We start from the raw sequence: 21,146 nt of genomic DNA on the forward strand, positions 1-21,146 counted from the left end.
ATCTAGATCTAAATCTAAACTTTATAGACATCAATTAAAAGAGTCTCTCTAACTCCCTACACAAAGACTGCCGTCTTTACCTTCTCTCATCTGTCACTTTTAAAAGTTTGCAGTTTCCTTATCTCCTTAATGATCAGTGCAAAAAACATTTCCAGTTTGTCTCAACATTTACACAGATGATTCTGAAGTAGACTTTCTCTAATGAAAGAGCTCAATTTGTGATTTCCTTCTCAATAATTTCGCTCCGCTTATTGCGAGGTTCACGTTCTATTGGTATCTGCACATTCTTGTCCGATTAGTGAATAATTCCACTGTACAGATAATTGCAATTAAGTTGGATGCCAGCAGACAGTATAAAAACACTCAATCAAGCAGTAACCTTAAGTGGTATTCTTTGAAAATCTACTCTGAGTTACTAACTTAAATCACTGATTTTAGTTTGATTTCAGATCAAGAGGGATAAATAATCAGTTTCATAAAAAACTAATTAAATAGTATAGGTGACTAGTATATTTAGCTACTAATATTTATCATGGAGATCGAGCACCAGGGTCTGTATAGCTAATTAAAACCTAAATGTTTAAGTGTTTATTTGTAAATAAATTCATTAGTGGTATTTCAGTCAGTGGGGTAAAATGCTTCACCTGTAAGATGCGATCATAAATCCATAACTTTTAAGGTGCTTGTGGATAAGGACAAGAGTGGTCCTCGGGCAAAGGTGTTAAATTGGGGGAAGACTACAACAACATTAGGCAGGATCTGGAGTGTGTAGATTGAGGGAGGCTGTTTGAGGGTAAATCAACATCCGACATGTGAGAGTCTTTCAAATGTCAACTGATTGGAATTCAGGACTGGCATGTACCTGTGAGGATAAAGTGTGGCAAGTATTGGGAACCCTGGATAACGAGGGATATTATGAGCCTTGTCAAAAAGAAACATCACCCCTAAGCCTCCTACGCTCCAGAGAAAAAAGTCCCAGTCTATCCAGCCTCTCCTTATAACTCAAACCATCAAGTCCCGGTAGCATTCTAGAAATCTTTTCCGCACTCTTTCTAGTTTAATAATATCCTTTCTACAATAGGGTGACCAGAACTGTACAGTGTTCCAAGTGTGGCCTTACCAATGTATAACTTCGACAAGACGTCCCAACTCCTGTATTCAATGTTCTGACCAATAAAACCAAGCATGCCAAATGCCTTCTTCACCACTCTGTCCATCTGTGACTCCACTTTCAAGGAGCTATGAATCTGTACCCCTAGATCTCTTTGTTCTATAACTCTCCCCATACCCTACCATTAACTAAGTAAATCCTGTCCTGATTCGATCTACCAAAATGCATCACCTCGCATTTATCCAAATTAAACTCCATCTGCCATTCACCTGCCCACTGGCCCAATTGATCAAGATCCCGTTGCAATCCTAGATAACCTTCTTCGCTGTCCACTATACCAACAATCTTGGTGTCATCTGCAAACTTACTAACCATGCCTCCTATATTCTCATCCAAATCATTAATATAAATGTCAAATAATAGTGGACCCAGCACCAATCCCTGAGGCATACTGCTGGTCACAGGCCTCCAGTTCTTGAAACCGCAGTGGATGAATTTGCACTTCCATTCTCCAAATTATCAATACCTCCCAATACATGTGACAATAATAAATCAAATCAAAAAATAATCAAACCTCTGAATTGCTAGTCCAAAAATATAAGCCTGATGCTATACTACCCCAACATCTCCTTTCACTGTAGCTGTAGTGATATAATACAAAACTTTAATGCTTATTTTGAGTCCTCAATCCACCATTTATATTCAAGCAGTGGAAGCAGGAAGAGGGCCTAATTCTTAGAATCTTCTTGAAGGTCTGCAAAAGATGCGATTAACAGTAACTCAATTGTGATATCAGGCAAATTGCACCAGCACAACTGAGCAGAAACTCTAGGCCAACGAATCTCAAATAATCTACTCTCTCTCAGGCAATTAGATGGTCTTAATAGGGATGTGCTACATACATTACATTTGAGAGAGCAGAAGCAGCCACAAGGAGGGGATGCAGCTAAATGTATTTAGACTTAATGTCTAAACCTCTCCTTAGACATACACAAACCATGCCCTAGAAATAACCTCACTCTTCTTGGGAGGTTTCACATGCCACATTCAATTTAGACTCTTGAGAAGACATAGGGGATGATGTCATATTTTTCTTGATATAAATAGAAACAGTTGTGAATTTGATCATTTTTCCTTTGCATACATCTATCTACTGGTTCAACCTTCTCCAAATTATCTGATCCTTAACCGCCAAGACAACTGATATAGAATAGCATTCTCTATTTCTTTATTCATATTCTTAATGTTGTAGATAAAGTGAAAGAAACATTTTGTAGTATGGGATAAATATAAACCAAATGCTATTAAAAATGGGCTTTGATCTAACACAGGAACAGGAGTAGGCCATTTGGTTTCTTGAGCCAAATCTGGCATTTAATTGGATCTTAACAGATCTGTGTCTCAGTTCTATTTGCTCACCTTTCTTCTACCTCCCAATATCAACTAATAAAATTATCAATTGGCCCAGCATTCTTCCTCTTTTGGCAGAGGGTGAGGGATTTACGCTACTGTGTGTGAGAAAGTATTTCATGATTTCACTCATTATTGACCTAGCTCTAATTTTGAGTCCTACCAGTGGAAATCATTTCACTGTGTCTACTAAGATTTCAATTAGATCACCCAATAACCTTCTTAAATTTAAAGGATTCCAAGCCAGGTTTATGCCACCCGTTCTAATTTTATTTGCGATTTTGATTGCTATTTCTACCTCAGTAATAACTATTTGTGATCTGTGCACACTGGTATTCCCAAATCCTTTTGCTCCACAGCTCCAATTCTCTCATCCTTCTAAAAATACTCAGATTTTTATTTCTCAGATCCAAAGTCCTCACATTCATCCACATGGCCACAGTTTTGCGCACTCGCTTAACTTGTCTATTGCTCATTATAACGTCCTTCTTCTATCTACACTATTTACTTTGTTTTCCAACTTACTGACATCTGCCTAGTTGGATGTACAACTGTCTCTTCTTTCATGCCATTAACCAACAGGATGAAAAACTGAGGCTCCAATACAACTCCCTGGAGAACACCACTTCAAACACCCCACTAGCCAAAGACCTTAATCCCTATTCGGTCTTCCAATTTACAACAAATTACACCCTGTACAAAGCTACATCCAATTCTGGGCTTTGCATTTTTGCTAATAACCTCTTCTGTGGAACTTTGTCAAATGGGACAAAAGGCCATATGTACAGTTTTCATTGACATTTCCCTAAATTAAACTAAGTTAGTCACACATGGTCAAACGTTCAGAACTCCATGCAGACGCTTTAATCAGTTCTTCTTGCCCAAGTAATTACACATATGGGTTAGTGTCTCAAAATACTCGCTTGGCCAAGTAATTCTTCATCTAGTTGAGAACAGATAGATATGGGTAACAAACAGCCTAAAATCTGAATCAGCAGTCAAACACTGAGCTGCCATAGTCCTTTTATGAGTAAAACATGTCACATTCGTATGCTAAATTTTATGAGTCAAATGCTGGAACCAACATGAAAAAGTATTCCAGAACCCATCAGGAATATGATTTGGATTGAACCCAACTCAGACCTCGTTCCAAGACCTGGATCAAAGCTCTGATTACTTAAATAAGAGTGTACACATAGTTCATTAAATATAGTATGCTTTCCACAAAACAAAAGTAACAATGTTTCAAAAGAATATTTAATTGACTACTAAGCACTTTGGGACACCCAGGGGTCATGAAGGCACTATGTAAATGCAAGGCTTTTTTCATTTTGCTTACGGCAGCACAGTGGTGCAGTGGTTATCAATGCTGCCTCATAGCACAAGGGACCCAGGTTCAATTCCAGCTTTGGGTGTCTGTGTGGATTTCCTCCCACAATCCAAAGATGCGCAGATAGATGGATTAGCCATGCTAAATTGCCCCTTCGTGTCCCTAAGTGTATAGGTTAGGGGGATTAGCAAGGTAAATGTGTGGGATTACAGGGATAGGGCCTGGGTAAAATGCTCTGTTGGAGTGTCGGTGCAGACTCGATGTGCCGAATGGTCTCCCTTCTGTCCTGTTGGTGTTCTATGATTATTCAAACATTTTTGACTAGATGTATTAACCAATTACCAAACTGATGTTGATAATAGGTAGGAGGAAAATGAAACAGTACTGATGAATTGTGCAAGGTGCTGGTATTATTGTCTTAACTGTTGTCTTAGAAAAATGTCTCATTTATGAATGGAGTGGTATGCTGCAGCAATAGAAAGATGGACATTAGTTAACAGGCAAATTCTAAAGCCACTTGCCACATAATAAACATGGCACTTTTAAATGGTGACAGTAGACAATAAACCCAATCCTTACATGATACAACTTTAGAGATTCAAATTGTATGCCATTATCTTGTTACATTGCATTAATGAACAAATTAACACCTTACCTGTTATTTTCTTTACAGGTTGAAGGCGAACACTGATAGACTGGTGTGTCAGCAGAGGGGAGGAGGGGAGAGAGCGGGACATTCCTTCCATTATCCTGATGTGTTGCATTCCTTCAGAAACTGGGAGGGACGGCACAGCGTAATCTGGTTCAAAAGCACAGTCGTTCTCTGTATTGGACACACCTTGTTTAAAAAAGAAATGGAAAATTAGCTACCAAATTAAGATGTCATAGTGTAACTGTAGACAAACAGTTGTCAAAAGAACCAGAGTGAACCTGCCATTCTTGGGTTAGTTTCTCTACAAATTCTCTACAAACGTATGGTTGTAGATATAAATTTAATCAGACAAAGGATTTTGTCTACCCAGGGTAGGATGACACAGATAATAAAACAAATGTTACATCTCGGTGATAAGTCCAATATCAACGTTTAACGTCTAAACTTCTGATTAAGAATTCTGGAAAGCTGTTAGAAAAGCTCTTCAAAGTTTAAAATATTGAACAATAAATAAATAAACTTAACAAAACCTCTAAAGAGTTTCCAGAGACAGCCGTTTGAACAGATGCGAGTTTCACTAATAGGACGCACTGAAGTTTTTTTTATATTTGAACATTTAAATGGGACATTTAGCCCTATATGTTAGACAATATGAAGAGGAACAGAGCACACAAGTCTGAGGCTGCTAAAATAATCTACGTAACCAGGGAAGAGAAACAAAAGATGTGTAGAAACAGCATGGTGCAAAACTGCCTGGAGAAAGTTTGCATTTGATGTTTGTAATACACGGTAAACTTCCCGAGAATAGACATACAGTGATTGAATTGAGCGCTTTTTAAAATTCACATGGTTGGAAAAGCAGTTATGGTCTGATATTGAAGTTAACTTCATTCAATGGCTTCAGCTGCAGTATGAATGGTTGGAATGCCACGAGGAATGGAGCTCCCAAGGGAGAACTTCAGAATATGGGTAATGGTCTGGCTTGGGTAGGCAGACTCACAAATTGAGCAGTTCCTTGTGTTCTATGTCTGGAGTGAGTAACTGCATCCTATAAACAAGGCCTGTCCTCAAGCAATTGAGGGTTATCCAGATTTTCCATGGAAGTTTGAAACTTTAAAACCCTGAGTGCTGGGTAGTAAACAATGAATACAAGCTCTTAGGTAATTAAGTTGTAAAGTCATTACCCCTGATTCAGATCCAGAGATAAAGCATTTTGTAAATCAAAAACAGGTCATGACCCCTCACATTTGTGTGGTTCCTTTTGTAAAAGGTAAGGGTGGGGTGGGGGGACAAGGGGAGATGTGGCGGGTGGTGTACTTGTAAAAGTGGAGCTGACCATCTGCAATTCCATGCTTCAAAACTGACATCTTGGGATGATTAACAGAAATAAGGTCAAGCCCTCATTTCAAATGGGACACTCAGAGGCTTTCTTTGCTCTTGGTAGAAGTAGCAATTATTTTAGTCTTTGTGTTAATTAGAGGAAGGTTTTGATTTCTTCTGTTTTACCAAACAGCTGCTTTACCAGTAAATGACACCTTAGAAGATAAACGTGAGCGATTAGAAGTTAGATAGTGGCTACATCAGTCAGTCAAGCAGAGCTTTTGTGAATAGTCAGAGATTAAGAAAGGAGAAGAGGAATCAGTTCAGATGTCGATCCTGATTTTGTATCGTTAACAGCGAGGCTAAAAGAGTTCACTGTTGTTCTGAAGTAAATTGACCGGAAAACAACTTCTGGCTTCCGAACATACACAGTTAAATGCAAACATTCGGAAGCTGCTGAGAAAGATACCCCACTCACCCCAAGAGTGTGCTGCAGCAATTCTAGCCAATGTTATCATTCAAAGACATACAATGGAGTGAACATGAAGTACTTGCCTACTAGAATTGAGAGTGCAGCCTTTTTTTCGTTCAATCGCGGACATGGGTGTCGCTGGCTGGCCAGCAGTCACTGCCCATCCCTAGTTACCCTTGGTGAGCAGCTGAGAGTCAACCACATTGCTGTGGCTCTGGAGTCACATGTAGGCCAGACCAGATAAAGACAGCAGATTTCCTTCTCTACAGGACATTAGCGAACCAGATGGGTTTTTCTGACAATCGATAATGGTTTCATGGTCATCAGTAGATTCTTAATTCCAGATATTGTTTTTATTGAATTAAAATTCCACCAACTGCGGGATTCAAACCTGGGACTTCAGAACTTAAGTTTCGGAGCTGAATTTCTGGATTAACAGTCTGGTGATAATACCACTACACCATAACCTTGGCTCATTAGTCATACTCTCACTTCTGACCAAGAGAAATATGGACACAATAACTGTAATTAACCACAGTTTACAAAGGACCAGACAGTGATGGGGTACCTTGGCTGTTGAGTGGGCACAAGAGTGGCCCTCCCTCATCTCAGTGGGCCGCAAGATTGAAATCGTGCATGTTCACTAACTATGACCCTTGAATAAGATTGAATAAGTTAAAACATGGCAAATATTTCACAATATGTTATGGAAAATGCCAAATCATTCATACATTGATAGAACTGTCATCATCTGCAATTGGTAAGAACAAAAGAAATATTTACGCTTGATTGGATGCAGAGGGAGCGCACAGTTTTCACAGTCAATGAATGTCGTGTGCAATTAGCACACACCACATTTCACGTGTCTATCACTTTAGCCATACCAATAGGGAAAAAGCTACCTGAATGAAAACTAGCAGAATGTGGCAACTATGCACGTGGGCAACAGTCAACAAAGTATCTCCTGGGCCGTTCTCAGAACCTTAATGGCCCCCGGGCCGTAGATTACCCACCACTGGACCCACGGCATCTCTCCCCATTAGAGATAGGCAATTGGTTGCATAACTTGAGGAGCACAACTCCACAGCAAGCATGAGGCAGGGAAAGGAGGCAGATTTTTGAGAGTTACCAAAGCCGGTATGGAGATTGAATGTTGCCGTCCTTTTGCACCACACTATTTCCATCTAGCCAACTGAGTCAAGCCAAGCTTGAAATAGTGTAATTCAATATTTAACTCAGTAGCACAAGTTCACAGAAGAAACATAATGATAATTAAATATGAGATATTAGTCAGAGGATTTTGAAAGATGACCGAGAAGATTGAAAAAAAGACTACTGACTTGACAAGAGGAATCCCAAAGGTGAAATCAGCTCCCCTCAAAGGGAACACAACTGTTTCCATATAGAGCTGATATAATATCAAATCAAAATAGTTCAATGTTTTTTATTCATGGACGTGAAAATGTCAAATAAGACTCAAGTACTTTCAAGATGTCTCGACATCACATACCCACATATTATAACGTTATAGCTGTACTATTAAATTGAATTCCATTAAGACAATACAATTGAAATGCTGAACAATGCAATATCATATTGAACATAAGCTAATGTGCCACAATTACAATCCTGAAATCGTTATTAAACTGTTGAATGAACTAAACAAGCCTGCACTTATATATGAAACATAGAAATCCTATAACACAGAAAGAGGCCATTCGGCCCATCGAGTCTGCACCGACCACAATCCCACCCAGGCCCTACCCCCATATCCCTACATATTTTACCCACTAATCCCTCTAACCTACGCATCTCAGGACACTAAGGGCAATTTTTAACCTGACCAATCAACCTAACCCGCACATCTTTAGACTGTGGGAGGAAACCGGAGCACCCAGAGGAAACCCACGCAGACACGAGGAGAATGTGCAAACTCCACACAGACAGTGACCCAAGTCGGGAATCGAACCCAGGTCCCTGGAGCTGTGAAGCAGCAGTGCTAACCACTGTGCTACCGTGCCTTTAGGACCTCAGGAATCCCAAAAAATGCTTTACAGTCATTGAAATTAATACCTGAAGAAACAGTAGCTAAACAATGGGCTACCTTCAAACAAGAGAATGTTTGGGCACAGTCAAGATACATTCCCTCAAAGGAGAAAGGTAGGGTAAACAACTCCAGAGTTCCCTCGATAACAAAAGAGAGAGATTAAGATGAAGAAAAAAATGTTTATGTCAGATGTCTGGCAGATAATACAATGAAGAACCAGCTGAATATAGAAGGTTCAGAGGGGAAGTGAAAAAGAAAATAGGGAAAGGAAAGAAAGAAAATTAAAAGAGACTGCAAACAAAAGGAAATCCCATAGTCTAACAGCATGTAAAATAGCAACATGAATGAAGCAGAGGCAATAGCTGAGATATTAAATGAATACTTGATTGTTAATTTTCAAATTATCAGTCCAAGTAAAAGATTTGTTCTAATCTATGATCAACCATATGGTTTTCAACATGTCTTTTCTGTCATGTTTTTGATTTGATTTATTATTGTCACATGTATGAACATACAGTGAAAAGTATTGTTTATGGCGTGCTATACAGACAAAACATACCGTTCATAGAGAAGGAAACGAGAGAGTGCAGAATGTAGTGTTATAGTCATAGCTAGGGTATAGAGAAAGATCAACTTAATGCAAGGTAAGTCCATTCAAAAGTCTGACAGCAGCAGGGAAGAAGCTGTTCTTTAGTTGGTTGGTACGTGACCTCAGACTTTTGGATCATTTTCCCGAAGGAAGAAAGTGGAAGAGAGAATGTCCAGGGTATGTGGGGTGCTTAATTATGCTGGCTGCTTTGCCGAGGCAGCGGGAAGTGTAGACAGAGTCAATGGATGGGAGGCATGTTGTCATAATGATACTGACATCAATCACTCAAAAGTGCGAAATACATTAGAATCAAGAATCATACAGTACAGAAAGCCCTTTGGCCCATTGAGTCCACACCGACACACTAGAAGCAGCTGAACTCCCACCGAATCCCATCTGCCAGCACTTGGCCCATAGCCCGAGTGTTATGATCTGCCAAGTGCTCATCCAGATACTTCTTAAAGGATGTGAGGCAATCCGCCTCTACCACCCAGGCAGCATATCCCAGGCCGTCATGACCCTCTGGGTAAATAAGCTTTTCCTCACATCCCCCTAAACATCCTGCCGCTCATCTTGAACCTATGTCCCCTTTTAACTGACCCTTCAACTAAGGGGAACAGCTGCTCCTTATTCACTCTGTCCATTGCTCTCATAATCTTGTACACCTTGATCTGGTCGCCCCTGCGTCTTCTCTGCTCCAATGAAAACAACCCAAGCCTACGCAACCTCACTTCATAACTTAAATGTTCCATCCTAGGCAGCATCCTGGAAAATCTCCTGTGCACACCCTCCAGTGCAATCACATCCTTCCGATAACGTGACGACCAGAATTGCACACAATACTCTAGTTGTGTCCTCACCAAAGTTCTATATAACTCCAACATGATTTCTCTGCTTTTGTAATCTATGCCTCGATTGGTAAAGGCAAATGTCAACACCCTACGAACATGCCCTTCCACTTTCAGAGATCTGTGGACAAACACACCAAGGTCCCTTTGTTCCACAGAACTTAATAGTGTCCTACCATTCATTGAGTAGTTGCTTGTCAAATTACTCCTTCCAAAGTGTATCACCTCACACTTTTCAGGGTTAAATTCCATCTGCCACTTATCTGCCCATTTGACCATTCTATGTCTTCTTGTAGCCCAAGACATGCAGCCTCACTGTTAACCACCCGGCCAATCTTTGTGTCATCCGCAAACTTACTAATCCTATCTCCCCCATAGTCATCAATGTCATTTATACCAATGTGGTACGCCACTGGACACTGGCTTCCAGTCTCTTAAAGGAGCCTTCTGTCATAACCCTCTGTCTTCTACAACTGAGCCAATTTTGAATCCAGCTTATCAAATTACTCTGTATCCCATGTGAATTTACCTTCTTTACAAGTCTCCCACATGGAACCTTGTCAAAGGCTTTGTTGAAATCCATATAAACTACATCGACTTCACTGTGCTCGACTACAGACCTGGTCATCGAATCAAAAAATTAATCAAATCTGTTGGGCACGACTTCCCTCTGACAAAGCCATGCTGACTATTCCTGATCAAGCTTTGCCTCGCCAAATGGAGATAGATGCTCTCCTTCAGAAGTTTCTCTAATAGTTTCCCTACCACTGATATGAGCCTTACTGGTCTGTAGTTCCCTGTTTTTTCTCTGCAATCCTTCTTAAACAGCGGAACTACGTTAGCTGTTCTCCAGTCATCGGGCACCTCCCCCGTGGCCAGAGAGGAATTGAAAATTCAGTGGTCAGGGCCCCTGCAATCTCCTCCCATTGCTGTCTTGGACACAATTCATCTGGACCTGGAGATTTATCCACTTTTAAGACTGCCAACATCTCCAATACCTTGTCATTCCCTATGACAATTTGCTCATGAACCTCACAGTCTCTCTCCCTGAATTTCATACCTTTTTCCTCATTCTCTTGGGTGAAGATGGATGTGAAGTATTCATTCAACTCCACACTGTCGTCTGGCTCAACCTACAGATTTCCCCCTTGGTCCCTAATGGGCCCTACTGTTTCCCTGGTTATCCTCGTCCCATTATTATACTTATTGAATATCTTGGGATTTTCCCTACTTTTCCCAGCCAGAGCTTTTTCATATCCCCTCTTTACTTTCCCAATTGCTTTCTTAAGCTCCACACTGCACTAATGCCTCCACTGATTTGCTGCCCTTGTACTTTTTAAAAGCCTTTTTTTTCCTTCTCATTGTATCCTGCATAACTCTGGTCATCATGGTTCTCGGGGCTTGTTATTCCTACCTCTCAGAGGGAACATACTGGGCTTGCATCCCCTCCATTTCCCTTTTGAATGCTCCTCCACTGCTCTTCTGTAGATTTTCCCGTTAGTAGCTGTTCCCCGTCTATCCTGCCAGATCCTGCCTTATTTTTCTAAAATCCGCTTTCCTCCAATCCAAAACATTTTTTTTCAACTTGTCTATTTCCTTGTCTATGACAAGCCTAAAATGTTGTGATCGCTATCACTAAAATGCTCCCCCACCACCACCCCAACCACCTGTCCAGTTTCATTCCCCAGAATCAGGTCCAGCACCGCTCCCTCCCTTTGTGGACCCTCCGCGTATTGATTTAAACAGTTCTCTTGTACACATTTCAAGATATCTACTCCATTCAAGCCCTTAACACTATGTATATCCCAGTTAATGTTGGGAAAGTTGAAATCACCTAATAACCCTATTGTTTTTACACATCTCCACAAATTGAGCACATATTTGCTCCTCAATATCCTTCTGACTAGCTGAGGGTCTATAATAAATCCCTAACAATGTGGCTGCCCCTTTTTTATTCCTAAACTCTATCCACAAAGCTCCAGGGGACCCAGGTTCGATTCCCGGCTTGGGTCACTGTCTGGGTGGAGTTTGCACATTCTGCCCGTGTCTGCGTGGGTTTCCTCCAGGTGCTCTGGTTTCCTCCCACAGTCCAAAGATGTGCGGGTTAGGTTGATTGGCCATGCTAAATTGCCACTTAGTGTCCCAGGAGCGTAGGCTAGAGGGATTAGCAGGGTAAATATGTGGGCTTATGGGGATAGGACTTGGGAGGGATTGTTGTCGGTGCAGACTCGATGGCCCGAATGGCCTCCTTCAGCGCTGTAGGGTTTCTATGATTCTATGCCCCCACCAAGATATCATCTCTCCTTACTGCAGTAACTGCCTCCTTAACTAATAATGCAATGCCTCCTCCTCTTTTTCCTCCTCCTCTGTCTCGCCTGAAGATTCTATATCCCGGAATGTTGAGTTGACAATCATGTCCGTCCTTCAAGAACAAAGAACAATGTAAAGTACAGCACAGGAACAGGCCCTTTGGCCCTCCAAGCCTGCGTCGATCATGACATCATGACATCTGCCTAAACTAAAACCGTATGCACTTACGGAGTCCATATCCTTCCTTTCCACCCTATTCATGTATTCGTCTAGTTGCCCCTTAAATGCCGCTATCATACCTGCTCCCACCACCTCCCCGGGCAGCGCGTTCCAGACATTCACCTCTCTCTGTGTAAAAAAAACTCCCCCCCCCCCCCCCCCCCCGCACCTTAAAACCTATGTCCCTTCGTACTTGAGTTTTGTACCCTAGGAAAAAGCATCTGACTATCCACTCTAGTCTATGCCACTCATAATCTTGTGAACCTCTATCAGGTCACCCCTCAACCTCCGTCGTTCCAGTGAGAACAAACCGAGTTTGTCCAATCTCTCCTTATAGCTAATACCCTCCATACCAGGCAACATCCTGGTAATCCTCTTCTGTACCCTCTCCAAAGCATCCACATCCTTCTGATAGTGTGGCAACTGGAAGCGTACACAATATTCTAAATGAGGCCTAACTAAAGTTCTGTACAGCCGCAGCACGACCTGCCAATTTTTATACTCAATGCCCAGACTGATGAAGGCAAGCATGCCATATGCCTTCTTGACTACCTTATCCACCTGCGTTGCCACTTTCAGTGATCGGTGGACATGTACGCCCAAATCTCTCTGCCTGTCAATACCCCTAAGGGTTCTATCATTTACTGTACAAGCCTGGCATACATTGGACCTTCCAAAATGCATTACCTCACACTTGTCCAAGATTAAACGCCATCTGCCATTTCTCCGCCCAAGTCTCCAACCGGTCTATATCTTGCCATATCCTCTGACAATCCTCTTCATTATCCGCAACTCTACCAATTTCTCTGTGCCACAATGTCTCTGTGATGGCTACTATATCACATTTCCACATTTCAATCATCGCTCTCAACTCATCCGTTTTACCTGCAATACTCCTTGGCATTAAAGTAGAGGCCATCCAGCCTGGCCTTACTGCCTTGAAACTTAAAACAGCTGCAATCCCTCTGACTTATTTGTTTTGCTGTATGGCTCTGTGCCCTGATTCTGCTAACAAAGAACAAAGAACAGTACAGCACAGGAAACAGGCCCTTCGGCCCTCCAAGCCTGTGCCGCTCCTTGGTCCAACTAGACCAATCGTTTGTATCCCTCCATTCCCAGGCTGCTCATGTGACTATCCAGGTAAGTCTTAAACGATGTCAGCGTGCCTGCCTCCACCACCCTACTTGGCAGCGCATTCCAGGCCCCCACCACCCTCTGTGTAAAAAACGTCCCTCTGATGTCTGAGTTATACTTCGCCCCTCTCAGCTTGAGCCCGTGACCCCTCGTGATCGTCACCTCCGACCTGGGAAAAAGCTTCCCACTGTTCACCCTATCTATACCCTTCACAATCTTGTATACCTCTATTAGATCTCCCCTCATTCTCCGTCTTTCCAAGGAGAACAACCCCAGTCTACCCAATCTCTCCTCATAGCTAAGACCCTCCATACCAGGCAACATCCTGGTAAACCTTCTCTGCACTCTCTCCAATGCCTCCACGTCCTTCTGGTAGTGCGGCGACCAGAACTGGACGCAGTACTCCAAATGTGGCCTAACCAGCGTTCTATACAGCTGCATCATCAGACTCCAGCTTTTATACTCTATACCCCGTCCTATAAAGGCAAGCATACCATATGCCTTCTTCACCACCTTCTCCACCTGTGTTGCCACCTTCAAGGATTTGTGGACTTGCACACCTAGGTCCCTCTGTGTTTCTATACTCAGTCTGTGTTCCCTCCCCCTGCCAAATTAGTTTAAACTCTTCGCAACAGCAAAACGTTCCGCAAGGATGTTAATCCCGTTCTGGTTCAGATCATAGACTCCCTACAGTGCAGGAGGTGGCCATTTGGCCCATCGAGTCTGCATCGATCACAATCCCACCCTACTTCCATAACCCCACATATTTACCCTTCTAATCCCCTGACACTTGGGTCATTTTATCACAGCCAATCAACCCAACCCCCACATCTTTGGGCTGTGGGAGGAAACCGGAGCACCCGGAGGAAACCCACGCAGACATGGAGAGAATGTGCAAACTCCACACAGACAGTGACCCGAGACTGGAATAGAACCCAGGTCGCTGGCACTGTGAGGCAAAGTGCTAACTACTGTGCCACCATGCTGCCCTATGCCGGCCTATGAAGATGTAGACCATTCGGCTTATACAGGTTCCACCTTCTCCAGAAATGGTCCCAGTGGTCCAGGAGTCTAAAACCCTCCCTCCTGCCCCAACTCCTATGCATCCATGCATTCATCTGCACTATCCTTCTATTTCTGTGCTCACTAACACGGGATACTGGGGGTAATCCCAAGAGGTCTTGTTTCTCAGTCCACTGCCTAACTCTTTGAATTCTTGATGCAAGACCTCATCCCTCTTTCTACCTATGTCGTTGGTACCAACATGTACCATGACCTCTGCCTTATCACCCTCCCCCTTCAGGAAGCCCTGCGGCTGTTCAGTGACATCTTGCACCAGAGAGTCAGCATAGCATCCCGGAGTCACACTGACGGCCACAGTAGCGCCGAACTGTAACCCTGAATATAGCATCCCCTATGACTTTTGCCCTGCCTCACTTCCCCCACTCCTGTACAGACAGGCTGCTTGTGATGCCAGAAGCTTGGCTCTGTCTGCACTCCCTGGAGAAAACAGTGCCCTCATCAGCCTCCAAAACGGAATACCAATTTGCGAGCGAGGCCCCAGGGGACTCCTGAACTACCTGCCTACATCACTTGAAGTGCCTGGTGGTCACCCATTCCCTTCCTTCCTCAAGTCCCTTCAGTTGCTGTGTGACCACCTCCCTAAATGTGCTATCCACAATGCTCTCAGATTCGCAGATGCTCCACAGTGGCCCTGACCGCCATTCCAGCTCCGAAACTTAAGTTTTCAGGAGCTGCAGCCAGACGCACTTCTTGTACACATGCTGGCCCCGGGCGCTGGAAATGTCCCCAGCCTCCTACATGGAGCAAGAAGAGCAAACCACTGCTTCGCGCTCTCCTGTCATGACTAAACGCTTTCAGTTTAAAAACTTTAAAAGTTTTTTTTAAAAAAGAAATAAAGCAAATCATTCCCTATCCTTGCCTAAACAATGAGTTTCAATTTAATACGGTTTGGAAATATCCACCAGAACTTACTCAACAATCAACTGCATCCGTTGGTCTCATGTCACTTTCTGACCTGCAATGCCTGTGCCCTTTTTTTGGTCAGAGGAGGGAGGGAAACACTAATGCAGAGTTTTGGGCTTAGCTTGACGCCAGTTCTTCCACTTCCCAGTCAAGGCGATTGTGCCGACCTCTCGGCACGGTAGCACAGTGGTTAGCACTGCTGCTTCACAGCTCCAGGGACCTGGGTTCAATTCTCGGCTTGGGTCACTTCTAGTGATATCATGCTGTATCCTTTAAAGACGGATAATTCCACTGCTAATCTTACTAAAGCTATAGTAAGAAGTCTCACAATACCAGGTTAAAGTCCAACAGGTTTATTTGGAATCACGAGCTTTCAGAGCACTGCTCCTTCATCAGGTGAGTGGAGCAATTCACTACATCATGGCTTAATAACCCATCATACCCATCTGAAGTAAAAGCAAATGACTGCAGATGTTGGAATCTGAAACCAAAAGAGGAAATGCTGTAAAATCTCAGCAGGTCTGGCAGCATCTGTAAGGAGAAAAGAGCTGACGTTTCGAGCCCAGATGACCTTTTGTCAAAGTTTTGACAGGCACAAGGTCTGACCATGGACAGTTCTAAACAAGTTACTAGATATCCACCAAAGTCATATTTATAGCGATCAACCTTCCTCCTTTTTTACTCCTGCATGGGATGGGAGCATCAGTGGCAAGGCCAGCATTTGTTGCCCATCCCCAAGTGCCCTTGAGAAGATAGTGAGAGCTGCTTTCATGAACTGTTGCAGTTCATGGTGGAACAGGTACAGCCACAGCCGCTGCCGCTGTTAGGAAGAAAGTTCTGGAACTACAATCCAGCAACAGTGCAGGGATGCTGATATGGTTCCAGGTCTGGATGACGTGTGGCTTGAAGGAAACTTGTCATGTATCTGGTGCCTTTGTCCTCGGTTGTAAAGGTCACAGGTTTGGAAAGAACTGTTGAGCAGCAATCATGCTGTTGAAGCATGTCGTATATATGGTACAAACTGATGCCAATGTGTGTTGGTGGTGGAGGGAGCAAATGTTTAATGAGCTGATAAAGCAGGCTGGGTGGTGTTGAGCTTCTTGAGCGTTGCTGGAACTCAAATGAAGAAAATTTCATCATACTCTTGACTACTGCAAGCTGCTTTTAATATTTGGCAGGCATGTAGTCCTATTTTGCAGCTTCACAAGGTTGCCATCTTATTTTTACATAAACCTCATGCTGCTCCTGGCATGCTTGCCTGCATTCTTCACTGAACCAAGGTTCATGCCCCTGGCTTGCTGGTAATCGCAGAGTGAAATATATGCTAGGCCATGAGGTTACAGTTGGATGGTTGAGTATAATTCTGCTGCTCCTGGCCCACAGCAGCTCATGGATATGCAGTTTTGAGCTGCTAGATCTGTCACTCAACATGATGGACAGTATCATCAGTGTCAAGTCAGGATATCATCTCCACAAGGGCATTGTAATATATTCTGCACGATTGCTACTCACTGCAGTACATTTACCATTTTGACCTTATCTGCCAAGCAATTCAGATACTGCTGCAATTATCTTAATTAGCAATCAGGTGCTTATATTGATTTTTATTAATATTCTGCATGTTCTATATACTTGAAAAGTTTGAAGGAAATGGCATTAATCTCTTCCAATTCTTCACCATTCTCCTCAGAGAAGTTAAATATTGAGAGATATCATAGCGGACTTCAAAATCACTTGTAATCTATACAGAGTAAATTAAAAGAACCTGTTCTCATTAACAGATGTCTAGTGTTGAGAACCAGTGTTGGATGGCAAAGTGGTTTGCATTGCTGCCTCACAGCACCAGGAACCCAGGTTCATTTCCAGCCTTGGGTGACTGTGTGGAACTTGCACGTTCTCCCTGTGTCTGCATGGGTTTCCTCTGGGTGCTCCCGTTTCCTCCCACCCACAGTCCAAAGATGTGCATGTTAGGTGGATTTGCCATGCTAAATTGCCTCTTAATGTCCAAACTTGTGCAAGCTACATGGATTAACCATGGTAAATGTGTGGGATTACAGACATAGGGCTAGGGGCCTAGGTAAGATGCTCTCTTGGAAAGTTGGTGCAGACTCAATGGGCCAAATGGCATCCTTCTGCACTGCAGAGATACTACGGATTCTATGGAAAAGATAGAGATTTCAAATGATTGGCAAGAAAACCAAAGGCTTCCTTTATACAGCAAGTAGTTGTATTCTGGAACGCACTGCCTGATCGGGTGGTAGAAGCAGATCTAGGCTTGCAAATGGGAACTGGATAATCACCTAAAAAGAAAAAGAGCTACAAGGCTACAACAGGCAATGTCTAGGAGTGGGGTGAGCTAGCCTGCTCTTGTATAGAAGCTGCACTGACTCACTGGGCTGAATGATCTCCTTCTATGTTGTAACCATTCTATAATCCTATAATTACAGCTATGCAAGAGAAGGTTTAAATCTTTTATCATGATAAGTATTGTATCAATTCCTTCATCATGTAATATAATAAAGAGCAATACTTTCATTGGTATGTTTGACTTAATTTAAGCAAGATTTGACTATATATGGGAATGATTTACAAGCCTGATTTCAAATATTATAGTGATTACTGCACAGCTGTAAACATGTAATTACTCCACTCTCTAGGGCTGTAATAGTGTCTTGTATGCATATAAATATAACAAAATTTGTTTTTCAGTTTATTTACTGAAAAAAATTAAACAATGCTCTTTGATTTCAAACATTTTTCCGACCTGGATTGAATTATTCAACTGAAAAGTACAGATATCAAAACTTTATTTGAACACTGTGATGGTGAAGTTTGCAAATTGAAAATTGATCTACACCAAGAGTTAACAAAACAAAAATTTCAAATTAATCTCCATTGGGCCAGAACTTTCTTGGAATGGCAATCTGCATTGGATTGCAACTTCGTCCCCACTTACCTGCGCTAAAATTCTTAAGTGCCTGTATGGCGCAACCTTCCTTGCCGGGTGAGATTCAGACATTGCAGCATGTTCCCGACTTTGACTCAAAACAAGAGAAGCGAAGGAGGTCACGCCCCATTTTTTATGGCACTAGCTGCCGTAAAGCGAGTGAGTTTAAAGTTCCATTGAAAGTAACAAGCGAGGGAGAAGGAAAGTGGAAGGGATGTGGGGGTTGGGGTCGAGGTGGGGAACCACGTGCGATTTGGAGAATAGTTTGGTGAATAGTTGCTCAGCTGTTCGAAGTGGTTTCATTTCTTCATCTCTTTTAGAGTAACTATTAACACAACACTGGCCAGCTGATTCCCAGGGCAGCGCAATTGTCGAAGGGAGCACGTCTGGACAATTGCCGCGTAAATCCTTACCGAGAAACTTCCGAGAGGGATTTCCCAGCATATATCCTCCCCCGCCCCAAATCCAACACTGGGTAGTCAGGAAGTTAGGGACTAATGTAATTCCTGACTTCCTGGGGCTGGGGAAACAAACACTTCATGCCAAGGGTAAAACATGACAGGAACTACAGTTCAGTCACATAACAACATTGCAGTTCTGCGACTGTTATAAAATCACACTGTACGATAAGTACAACTTATTGCTATGGCTCGTTTCATCATTTGAATTGCAGGCATTTTACTCACTATCTTCTGGCCCAAGAAGCATACACTTGAGAAAACCAGAAAATGACGTAACAGGAAATCTGAGGAAAAACAGCCATGCAGACTAGGTGAAAGGTCAAAAGAATTTGTTTAAACAAATTGGAGAAAGAGTAAACCATAGATTGCACTGTACCATAAAAATAACTGACTCAGTGAAAGATATCACCATCTGTTGCTACAGCCAAAATAACCTAGCACATGACAAATGGTTCCCTAAAATGTCACTCATTTGATTTGTTTGCATTATACCAACCTTACGTAATGTCAATTGTCTGAGTTTACTTTGGACTGGATTGTGGCCAGTAATGCAATGTTTGTGTAATCCCCTGCTTTAGCAGTTAAAAAGGACATTTTTATAGCACTTAGAGATGATGCAGTCATTGTTCCAACTTTTTATATAATACCAAGTTACATTTGGAGCAGCGTGCAGATCCTCTTGGATCACTCAGGTAGTACCATCACTGCCCTTGTTCAGTGCCATTGGGATGTTCTACTGGCCTGGGAATTGCTAGATTTGATCTTTCAGAAATACCTCTACCATTTCCCTCTCACTCTCTAATCAGACTCAGGAACTTCACTACCTCAATCATCGTTCACATGTAAGCTTTTTGAGCAGTTTTATTCCCCGACATTTCTTCCCCTTCTGTTCAAGCAGCTGAGAAGTTTCTTCCTATTGGAGGGTGCTGTCATTAAATATGCTTCCACTGCTGGATCCTATCCATAACTACCCTGTCAGTTTCATCTGTCTCAAGGATCAACACCAATGGTTATAAAGCAGGCTTTTACGTGGGATCTGATGCCTGCCTCTAGCATAACAGACATCCTGATTTTCATTTTCTCTTCCCTCCAGGAACAAGATGCCATTGAATTATTTACGGCCTAGGAGGGGGCCTTTCTGCCCATTAAATCACATCAGCTCTTCATGAGCAATCCAGACAATCCCACTTGATCGCCAGAGCCTTGTGGTTTATTACGTTCAAGTGTCCATCCAATTTCCTTTTGAAATCATTGAGTTTTTTCGTTTCCACTACCCTCATGGGCGGTGTGAAAAATGTTGTTCCTCACATTTCCTCGGCATCTCTTACCCAAGTCCTTAACTCTGTGCTTCATAATCCTTGCACTATCCGCTAATGGGAATGGATGATAAGAAAATTGGAGGAGTTTAAAAGTGAGGAGGCTAGTTATAGATTGCAGGAGGATATAATGGACTGGTCAGATGGACAGAGCAGTGGCAAATTGAATTCATCCCGTAAAAGTATGAGGTAATGCACTTGTGGAGGGCTAACAAGGCAAAGGATTACAATATGAATGGTAGTACCTTTGAAAGTACTGAAGATCAAAGGGACTTTGGAGTGCATATCCACAGATCCCGGTGGTTAAGGAGCACAAAGAACAAAGAAAATTACAGCACAGGAACAGGCCCTTCGGCCCTCCAAGCCTGCACCGACCATGCTGCCCGACTTAACGAAAACCCCCTACCCTTCCAGTGATCATATCCCTCTATTCCTGTATTTGTCAAGACGCCCCTTAAAAGTCACTATTGTATCTGCCTCCACTACCCTACCCTCCCTGGCAGCGAGTTCCAGGCACCCACCACCCTCTGTGTAAAAAGTCTGCTTGTGGAGATGCCGGCGTTGGACTGGGGTAAACACAGTAAGAAGTTTAACAACACCAGGTTAAAGTCCAACAGGTTTATTTGGTAGCAGAAGCCACACAAGCTTTCGAGGCTCTGAGCCCCTTCTTCAGGTGAGTGGGAATTCTGTTCACAAACAGAATTTATAAGACACAGACTCAATTTACATGAATAATGGTTGGAATGCGAATACTTACAACTAATCCAGTCTTTAAGAAACAAAACAATGGGAGTGGAGAGAGCATCAAGACAGGCTAAAAAGATGTGTATTGTCTCCAGACAAGACAGCCAGTGAAACTCTGCAGGTCCACGCAACTGTGGGAGTTACAAATAGTGTGACATAAATTCTGATTCTAGGATCGCATGATAAAGACTCAGGAGGAAAAAAGCAGAAATATTTATGTGAAATAGTGTGACATAAACCCAATATCCCG

The 21,146-nt window shown here is 42.6% G+C and overlaps 1 protein-coding gene across 3 annotated transcripts in view; it reads right to left on the reverse strand.

Moving 5' to 3' along the window:
- Window positions 1-21,146, reverse strand: part of LOC144500569 (protein TANC2-like) — a 1,073,639-nt gene that overhangs the window by 494,477 nt on the left and 558,016 nt on the right. For all 3 annotated transcript variants that reach the window (XM_078223699.1, XM_078223697.1, XM_078223698.1), the window contains one exon: window positions 4,507-4,689. In XM_078223699.1, the coding sequence (XP_078079825.1) occupies window positions 4,507-4,689 (183 nt within the window). The remainder of the gene's footprint in view (window positions 1-4,506; window positions 4,690-21,146) is intronic.

Source organism: Mustelus asterias, chromosome 11, assembly GCF_964213995.1.
Source record: "Mustelus asterias chromosome 11, sMusAst1.hap1.1, whole genome shotgun sequence".
NCBI lineage: Eukaryota > Metazoa > Chordata > Chondrichthyes > Carcharhiniformes > Triakidae > Mustelus > Mustelus asterias.